Raw genomic sequence first — 10,273 nt, 5'->3', positions numbered from 1 at the left:
TTTGTTCTCCACATTTCACCCGTCTATAGGAGAGGGGTGAGCTGCAGACACAGTCGCGCTCGGGGACCATTTGGTGCTTTAACCCCTAATCTAACCCCTTAATGTTGACTATCAAGCAGGGGTCTCATTTTTAGAGTGTTAGGAATGATTCACCCTGGATTTGAACTTACAACCTTCCAGTCTCAGGGTGGACACTCTACCACAAGGCCACTGAGCTGGTAAGGCATAGTATCATTTTGTGTACAGTGTAAACTGCTTTACAAAGTTAGAGTTTTTTTATTATTATTAATATATTTCAAATGAATAATACACTTCTTTTATTTTTTTCAGGGTTTTTTGCAAGGAATTAACACCAGACTGCAGTGGATGCAGTTTATTTTTTATGGACAATAATGTAGCAATTGGTCAATTATTGCTTTACCAATAAAAAAAAATGTTTTAACTCTTTCACATTAGAGTTTTAGCTCCAGTTTTGACATTTTTTCAGCTCTTCAGCCAAATTCGAGCAGAGAAAAGCAGCCTCGCGCTAAAATGCAATAATTAGTTGCATATCAGCGCAAAGCCGATGTAAAAAGCTGCTTTCTGTCTGCCAGAACCGGCTGATTCATGTTGATCGAAGAGCTGTGGTATGTCAAAGAATGTGTAATTTAGGCGTCGCCGATGACATCTCTGGTGTCAACAGGTGGTGTTTAAATTAGCCAGGAGTCTGCTGAAAAAGTATACATCTCTGTGTTTGAAACAACTGATGAAAACATAATTTTGTGCATAATATAAGTACACTTTTGTGCTTTAAATGTAAAATTTCAAACTTCTAGCTACAAAGTTTTGACATCGGGGAAAGTTATTGGGGAATTTTCAAAATAAAATCCCCAAATTTGATTTTCTAAGAACAAACTAAACAAATTTAGGAACTTATTTGCTACTTAAAAATATATATTTTTTTTAACTACTGGCCATATACTAGAACTCCAAGTATGTAAATGTGTCTAAATTTGAATTTCTAAGGCAGTAATTTGGTCAAAATAACATCTCAAGATCAAATTTTAATGAGAAGAAGTTTATTTTAAGGAGGAAGATTTCATTACTTTTTTATATAATGTATTCAGTAAATTTGATGTTTTATTTTAATCCAGACTTCTTCCATATAAATAATTCTGTGTGACGGAGTTGGAGTTGCATTCATCTTGATGTATTAATTAAGCATTCGGCAGCAGATTTGGGTATGGAGGCTCTGAGGGGGTTTTTGACATTAGCTGACATTTCTTTTCATCGTCTCACCTCCTGCTTGTTGGTGAGACAATGACACTGTCGAATCTACCCACCTGTTTTTGCAACACAATTTTTTTTCTTTTTCCTTTCTATTTCTATTTTCCCCACACTTTTATTTAACTGGAATTAAATTTTTGATCCACACCAACAATTGAACTAATAAAAACCAAATATTTTTCCTTAAAACCTGCTTCAAAACCGGTTTAATAAAGAAATAAATGAGTTTTTTTCTCCTTAACCAAATAATACTCAGTTCACAAGGCACGTCTGAAGGGCTCAGACTGTGCACCTCCCAGCACTTCTCTCCCATGCGAGTCCTGTGTTCTTTCTGTCATCTATAAATGCTGCAGTAGTTTCTGCCTGTCAAGCGTGCCGCGCGGATATGCAGCGTTTCACTTAGGGATGCAGGAGCGCTGCTTTCAGCTCTCAAACAGGAGGATTTCTATTGCATAAATACCGGACATCTGGACGGACAGAAGGAAGGATTAAAGTTCAAAAATAGCACTTTGAAGGGTAAGAATGCTCAAATAAAAAGGTATTTCTTTGCATGTATATGGAAAAAAACTGAATTTGATTCTTAAAAGAGATATTTTTATCAAAAAATCTGTAATTATATTTGGATATTTTGTAGTTGAGTTTGGAATGCATATTTTTTACTTTTCCTTTATATTTACCCACATTTTTGGATAGTTCAGCTTTGTATGTGCTAAAACTACTCTTATCTTGGTTTCCTAAGTTACTTTTCCATAGAAACGGGTTACATAGACCTCTATGATTGGCAGACGTTTTGCACAAAATAATAGTATTTTGGGGGAACTTTTAAAGTGTGTATTACTTTAAGAGTTTCTGCAAAGAAAAGAGTGAAAATGTAATTAAAACTTAATCATATTTGAACAGGGAATTCAGTTCTTCCAAGAGTACTGGACAAATTTGCATTTTTTGGTACATCTTTTTTTAAAATTTTGCCGAAAAATGTGTGAATACTATCCTCATTTCCACAAAGGCTGACAATTGAGTGATAATGTATTCGTGGCTGAGAGAAGAGAGATTTCTGATGTGTGAAAATGATGCAGAGGTGTGAATGGACGGGGTAAGGACCGAATGTGCTTTGTTCTTTCAAATTGCCTGAATGTTAGAGGGCATGCTCTCAGCCACATCAGCACATTCAATTAAAGAAAAAAAACTCCAGCAGTTCAGATATTGACGTTTGGGAGGGTATTTCATTTCATGTGGTAGCAATCAATGCTAATATGTTTTCCAGTAACTGTTCCACTGTTATATCATGCACTTAATACCCACATGGTTCGTAACCCAGTGTCTCTCCTCCTCATAGGTCTCACCATGACAGAACGTCTAGTTTTTAACTCCAGCGAGGAGGACTGGAACCCCGATAATTCCTCAGTCCTGCAGAAAAAGCCTTTCATCCACCAGAATGTCACCTACGTGGACTTCTACCTCCACAAACCCTCGGTGGCTGCGGTCTTCACCGTCTCCTACCTGCTGATCTTTGTGGTGTGCATGGTGGGAAACAGCGTGGTGTGCTTCATCGTGCTCCGCAGTAAGAACATGCGCACCGTCACCAACCTGTTCATCCTGAACCTTGCCATCAGCGACCTGCTGGTGGGCATCTTCTGCATGCCGACCACGCTGCTGGACAACATCATCACAGGTAAATGTTCTGGTATACCTGGAGGATATGGGACAGTGTTTGTTTGGTAACATTTTTACACTTCTCCGTGCAGGATGGCCGTTTGGCAGCATTGTATGCAAGCTAAGTGGGATGGTTCAAGGGATATCCGTGTCAGCTTCTGTGTTCACGCTGGTTGCCATAGCAGTTGACAGGTAAGCACCATCTGATTACGGTTATTTTTAAACATCTGGTTCACTGATTGTTTTCTGGTTTTATTAAAGCTCAAATTCATCCATAATTAGAGGGTATGCTCTTTTGATTGGCAGGTGGGTGAACCCAATAACTATTCCATCTTGTCCAATCCTTTGTTAGCGTAGATGCACCACCTCCCTGTTCAGAATCCTCTGGCTCACAGCAGAGATTATTAGTTCAGTTAATGTATTTCTATGGCTGGCACAATTGCATTTGGCCCATTCCCTGAGGTGGTAATGAGCATCAGTGCATCCATGATTGATTATAGATGGTTTGGTACGGTTTAACCAAGAGATAGATCCAATACTCTCACATTCTCTGGACAAAAACACTTCTACCTCCCTTGTGGATCTACAAAGTGCAGATTCTCAAAGTTCTGAAAGGAATAAAAATGGTTCCTTTTCCTGTTTGAGCTATTTTTCAGCTATTTTTAAAAGGGGGGATCATTTTTCAAAGCATTTTGACCAATTTCAGGAAAGTAATACTTTTAAAATCTGATTTTGACATTATTTAAATATTGCATGCATATTCATTTTTAGGCTAATGTACTGACGAAATGGCACATTTTGAGACATGGAACCGTGATTACCAATGTTTTTTTAGGGCTCTTCAAAATAATCTCTCTTAATCTCTCAACATCTTCCACATCTTCCACGCATTGTGCATCAGTTATACAGTCAATACTTCAGATGAAGCCTAAAATGTTCTGTTGTAGCCCCTCCCACAACCAGTGAGCAGAGAATTTGACACGTCAAAAAGAGAGGCACCTGGCTGGTGTCCTCTAATCGAACAATTTGTGTGTTTTGTTTGACACACGTCATCAGCATTTTAGCTAATCATAATGAAAAAGTTTCTTTTAGATCTTGAAGGTCTTTGCTATTAATATTCTGCTGATGGAGGCGTCTGACAGATAGACACACTTATACATGGAAAATAAACCAGATTGTGGATTGCTGCAGCCTTAGGCAGAGTGTTCATGAACTGACGTTGTCATGCCTCAAAGGCTGAATAAAACATCCAACGCACCTAATTGGATAAATGTTGTTAAAGTTGGGCCACCTATCAATTATTCTTTACACTTTTGCAAGGCGAGTCAACAATTTATTCAATAGTTGTTCACTAAGTCAAGGTCTGAGATGGCTTCGAGCCCCCTGATGATTTCTGAAGATGACAGAAATCGTCACTGGTTTCCATAAAATTGCTAAAGTCAAGGTTTTTTGAGGGATTTCACTTCATGTGTGTAAGTCTTAGGGCCTTTTTTCAACACTGCTGCAGTTTTCAAGAGGACCTGGTGCAGAGATCAATGTCTAAAAGTCCTTAAACTGGTACTACCCCCATGACTTTATTATAACCAGCGATCGTAAAAGTTATAGTTTTTCTTGCTTTAAGCTTTTGTAGTTTTGGTTAGGGTTAGGGTTGAGGTGAGTTGTATACAAGCCATCTTGTCTGTAGCCAGATCCTTCTCTGAATTTTTGACTGATAAAACATTGCCCAAAAAAATCAATGAAATAGATAGTTTGTCTTGTTCCAAATAATTTTCAAATTAGTTTCAAGAATTTGTGAATCTAAACGAAATAGTTTCTTTGTTGTTAGAAAGATACCAGTTCTATCTTTTAGAGGTGAATTATTCTGAAAATCTGAGGATTTTTTGCTTACTTCCTGTTTTAGGTTTCGCTGCATCGTCTACCCGTTCAGACAGAAGCTGACTATCGGCACCTCAAAGATGATCATCGTCATCATCTGGGTTCTGGCCTTCTTCATCATGTGTCCGTCGGGGGTGATGCTGCAGGTCACAAAAGAGCCAACAGTACGAATAGTTGTGGACCGCAGCAGCGAGACCCGCCCCTTCTACTGGTGCCGGGAGAACTGGCCCAGCCAGGAGATGCGTAAAATCTACACCACCGTCCTTTTTGCTAACATCTACCTCGCCCCTCTGAGTCTCATCGTCATCATGTATGCCCGTATTGGTTTTACCCTCTTCAAGACCACCATTCCTCCCACGAGAGGCAGTGGATCTGGAGAGGGCAGCGGCGCCAACAAACTGAGCGTGGACGGTCGGCAAACAATTTCAAGAAAGAAGAAGCGGGTGATCATGATGCTTGTGGTCGTTGCGCTGCTCTTCGTTTTGTCTTGGCTGCCTCTGTGGACTCTGATGATGCTGAGCGACTACGCCCGCCTCACTGAGCACCAGTATCGCGTCATCAATATCTATGTGTACCCCTTTGCTCACTGGCTGGCCTTCTTCAACAGCAGTGTCAACCCCATCATCTACGGCTTCTTCAACGAGAACTTCCGCAGAGGCTTTCAGGCGGCTTTCAAGTTCCAGCTTTGTTCCATCGATATCGTGCGCCAGAAGACCTTCTCCCATCGGATCCGGGGGAACGCGGTGCTCCCGGTCCAGTCTGCCAACAGCAACAGGCCTGGCGCCGGAGCTGGATCAGTGTTAGTACAAAATGGAAAGTGCTCGTGTAAAGAGGGAGACTCTTTGGTAAGACAAAACAACGACAGAGAACAAGACGTGATCATGGAGGATTTGGAAAAAGTGTCACAGATTTAGGAACTGTGACAGAAAATCTGCTATTGAGGCCTCAGTGACTGTGCCAGTAAAAAAGAAAAAGTAAAGTTTTTCATGTTTGTTCCAAGTGAATGTCCTTTTCTAGTTGATGGAAGCCAACATCTTAAAAGCTTGTTTCAAACAAAAAAAAATCTGTATAAATGTAGTAATAATAGCATAAAAGCTTTTAACAAAGCAACTGTTTCCATAAAGCAGCCTTGGTTCTGATGATTTTCTTAAATAACAAAAAAAAAAAACTAGTGACATCCAAAGTAGCCATGGCAACAGCAGTCAGGTCTCCATGAACACCAAGACAAAAAAGCAAGAGAAAGAAACACTCACAGAGGCACAATGTTCCCAAATTTAAAGTGTTCAAAGTTGACAGCAAATTCAGCCAATAATTACAGACACTGTGTTTTTTTTTAAATGTTTGTTTTTCTATTTAATTAAATCTACGAGGTCACTTGTTTTGCATCATTCAATAAAAGTTTGAACAGCTTTTAATTATTTTTTTATGATGTGAAAATTTTGAAAATTATAAGCTGTCTGCAGCTTATACATACAGACACCAGTTCTCTTGCTTGTAACTCAATTAATTAACTCAATTAATTATCTACCGTGGCAACCAATGTTTACGTTTGTCTTGTTGACATTGAGTTTAGCTACATAAAACCTTTTATTTCATTACAGGACAGAATTTCCCCCTATTTTCCCCATGTTTCATTGACCCTGGATTACATCAACCAAAGCAGCTTTCTGTTGGTTTCACCTCCTCAGACATGCTAGCAAAAGTTTGAAGACAATAACAAGTTTTTGGCAAGATTTTGTTGTTTGACACGACACCCATCAAATCGGTTGGAGGTCATACCCATGATGCAATGTTTTATGGCTTGTCAAATGCTGTCAAAAAGTTTCTGTGACTGTATGAGCAACAACTTGTTTGCTTCATAGGCTTTTGAAAAGTAACAATTTTGCACTTTTGCATTTGACAACTGTATCAATAAAAAAGTGGAATCACTGAGTTTGTCATAAAGTGATTTGCTCCCAAAACTGGTCAAAATGACACAAAACAAAATGAAAAGGGTGTATTTAAAACTGCAAACAAAGCCAAAACATTGATTATAGATTATAGATAGAACTGGTCCAAGAGAAGCAGCTCATACTAGGATTTCTGCCAATCTTGGCCATTTTTGGACATTATAGTATGGATGAGTATTTCATCTTAAAAATGGAAGTAGCTATGAAGAGAAACTTGGAAATTTGGGTAGTTTTAAACCACCTACAGACAATCTTTTCAAATAGTCAACTCTATAAGGTGAGGGTATGTTCACACCGGCCTCGTCGACTTTTAAGGAAAAGTCTATGTAAACTAAAATCAATCTGAATTTTGGGCTTCCTTGTCCAGAACTGTTGTGTTCACAAGGGACCGGGTCATGGGGCAGCAGTCAAAGCAAAGATTCCCAGACTTCCCTCTCCCTCGCTACATCCTCCAGCTCCTCTAGGGGGACCCCGAGACTCTCCCAGGCCAGCTGGGAGAGTCTCTCCAGCGTGTCCTGGGTCTTCCCCGGGACCTTAGCCCAGTGGGACATCCACGGAACACCTCCCCAGGGAAGCGTCAGGGGGCATCCGGAACAGATCCCTGAGCCACCTCAACCGGCTCCTCTGGATGTGGAGGAGCAGCTGCTATACTCCGAGCTCTCTCCAGGTGACCGAGCTTCTCATCCAGTTGCTAAGGGAGTGCCCAGCCACCCTCTAGAGTAGACTTATTTCAGCCGCTTTTATTCGGGATCTCGGTCTTTCGATCATGACCCAGAAATCATGACCATAAGTGAGTATAGGAACGAAGCGGTAAATTCAGAGCTATGCTTTCTGGCTCAACTCTCTCTTCGCCACAACGGACCGGTACTGCGATCGCATAACGGTGGAGGCCTGTCACACTCTAAACTTCCCTCACTCGTGAACAAGACCCCAAGATTTTTAAACTCCTCCACCTGGAGCAAGAGCCCTCCATCCACCGAGAAAGGTCAAAACATTCTCATCCTGGCCAGTATTATTTGACACCAAGTCTTTCACATATCGGAGTACAGGTGTAAAAGAAAAAGCCTGGAGCAAGATTTACGGGATTTGCACCGCCTTGATTATTTGCACCAAGTTTCTACCAACTGTAGATCCCGGACAAAGAGTAGTAAACAGTGAAAAAATAAAGTACAGGAATTTCCTTCCTGTCGCTCTCTTCTTGTCCGGTGTGAACACCATCAGCTGGATGCGCATTCATAAAACCGCCCAGTGAGAATTTATTGGAAGTGGTCACTTAAAGGCGCTTTAGGGACCTGGTGCGAACGTAGCAAGACGGTAACGTCTTTGGACAAGAAAGTAGATGGAATGCTCCGACAGTGGATCGAACTGATGTAGCATTAGTTTATTTATGAGTTTTCAGTCTGTATTAGAGGCTTTGAACCTGTTGATACAGGCCTCTTAAAAACACAACAAATTGTCTTGAAATAACTATACATTATGCTGTTTTGTTAAGTCTGACCACCAAAAACCATTACAGTCAATGTGGCAAGCTATCATCAACAATGTTGGCACAGTTACTGTAACTTAGTTAATCAATTGTACAGTTCATTATTGGGGATGACGCCAATAAGCACGGACCACACAGCCGATTGATTTTTTTTTTTTTTTTTGTCACATGGGAATAGAGAAAATGGATTCTCCTCCCAGCAGATTTAAGTCACTCCCCAGATCCACCTAATCCCCAGAAACCATTAGTAGCTCCATCTCAGTGAAATATCCATCCGAGGTCTTCCATTAGCTCTTCGTGTTGTTTTATGTGAGGTGTTCATCAAGAAGGCCGCCGTGCTGCTTTGTTTCCCAGAGCCATTTGCTGCGAGCTCATACCTTTTAGCTCTTCTGCACTAAGGATTTTGTTAATCTCTGAACATCCGTTTATAAGATGGTTGAAAAGCATATCCAAATACTTGTAATTGGCTTGTTTATATGGATGAACTCATTCTACCTTTGAACTAAATGGAGAATACTTTGTGGTAAAGGATGAGGAATTATGAGGAATGACAAAGATTTGGAAGGTTAATTTTTTGAATTTAATCACTAAACTGATTGTTTGTCTTCATGAGGTGTAAACATCCAAGATAGTATTTTTTAGGGATTTTGGGTCATTCTCCATCAACCAGTTTTAGTTCACTTTCGCTTGGTTTGAATAGGAGTTTTAATTTTGGAGGTGTGTTTGTGTTTATAGAAATGTAGGAGTTACCTGGTTGACAGACTTTGATGCCTCAATCCTCCTTGACTTGTTGAGAAGGGGCTTTAGATGTCTCCATGGTGACCACTGTAACTATTGTGTCTGTCCAGAATAATTCTGAATTCTACTGCCCCTTTGTGGTTTCGTCTGTATGTCTTGCTGGTCCGAGGCGATGCAGCTCTTGTTTTGCATGCTGTGTGCTCTGTAATGTTTGATGACCTATGGCTTGTGTTGGTGATTGTCTGGTCTCCTTTGAGATCCTCTGTGTGTCTGTCGTTCAGGATTGGTCAAACTGGATTATTCTGAACATCAGTGGGGACCTTGTTGGTTGACACTGAGCATCACTCCAACCCCAGCTGTGGTCCTTGGACTTACTTTTTGAGGTCAACAATGCCACTCGATATTTATATACTACCATCACACACATCAAACCCATACACAGAATATCTCTAGTGGTCAGAGGGGCCGTAGGCGCGTACTGGGAGACATGCCTCTGTCAGTCTGCCCCAGGGCAGCTGTGGCTACATCAGTAGCTTACCATCACCAAGTATGAATGAGGAGTGAATAAATAATGGATACACATTAAGAGCACTTTGAGTCTCTGGAAAAGCAAAGAAAAATCCAATCCATTATTATTACTATTATTATTATTATTTAAGCTCCTTCCACTCATATACTCAGCAAGTACCAACACCACTTTTGGGTATTGCAGTCCTACCAATTCTCGATAATTTAGTCAAATCCAACAGCTTTGTCTGCACAACACAACTTCATCCAATTAATGCAACTTTGTCAAATTTTTGCAACTCTGTCCAATCTCAGCAGCTTTGTCAAATTACAGCAACTTTGTTCAGTCCTAGCAATTTTGTTCCGTCTCAACAACTTTGGACAAAATGCCTAAGATTGGACAAAATGTCTAAGATTGGACAATCTCAGCAACTTTGTCCAATTTTAGAAACTATATCCAATCTTAGCAATTTTGTTCATTCACAAAACTTTGTCCAATCTCAGCAACTTTATCCAATTACAACATAGGGCAGCCATGGTGCAGCGACAGGGCGGTCGACCTCTGATCGGAAGATTGCAGCTTGCCTATGTGTCAAAGACACCGAACCCCACCATGCCTCTAGTGGAAGGTTGGCGCCAGTGTTCTGCAGTGGAGCCGCCACCAGTGTGTTAATTTGTGTGAATGGGTCTGTGACTGTGAAGCGCTTTGGGCTTCTTCGGGCCTTCACTTTTTCAAATCTCAGCAATTTTGTCCAGTCAAAGCAAATATGTTCAACCTCAGCAACTTTGTTCAATCTCA

The 10,273-nt window shown here is 40.5% G+C and overlaps 1 protein-coding gene across 1 annotated transcript; it reads left to right on the top strand.

The window, feature by feature from the left end:
• The first annotated feature begins 1,071 nt into the window (after window positions 1-1,071).
• LOC112163443 (neuropeptide FF receptor 2) lies at window positions 1,072-6,723 on the top strand. The gene is made up of 4 exons (XM_024299828.2): window positions 1,072-1,782; window positions 2,603-2,938; window positions 3,012-3,111; window positions 4,820-6,723. Exons 2-4 carry the CDS (start codon window positions 2,611-2,613, stop codon window positions 5,706-5,708), a joined length of 1,317 nt encoding a protein of 438 aa, XP_024155596.1. The 5' UTR covers window positions 1,072-1,782; window positions 2,603-2,610; the 3' UTR covers window positions 5,709-6,723.
• Window positions 6,724-10,273: the final 3,550 nt, after the last annotated feature.

Source organism: Oryzias melastigma, linkage group LG12 (genome assembly GCF_002922805.2).
Source record: "Oryzias melastigma strain HK-1 linkage group LG12, ASM292280v2, whole genome shotgun sequence".
Lineage (NCBI taxonomy): Eukaryota > Metazoa > Chordata > Actinopteri > Beloniformes > Adrianichthyidae > Oryzias > Oryzias melastigma.
Note: the sequence above shows the minus strand (reverse complement) of the source record. Positions and strands in the feature narration are given on the sequence as shown.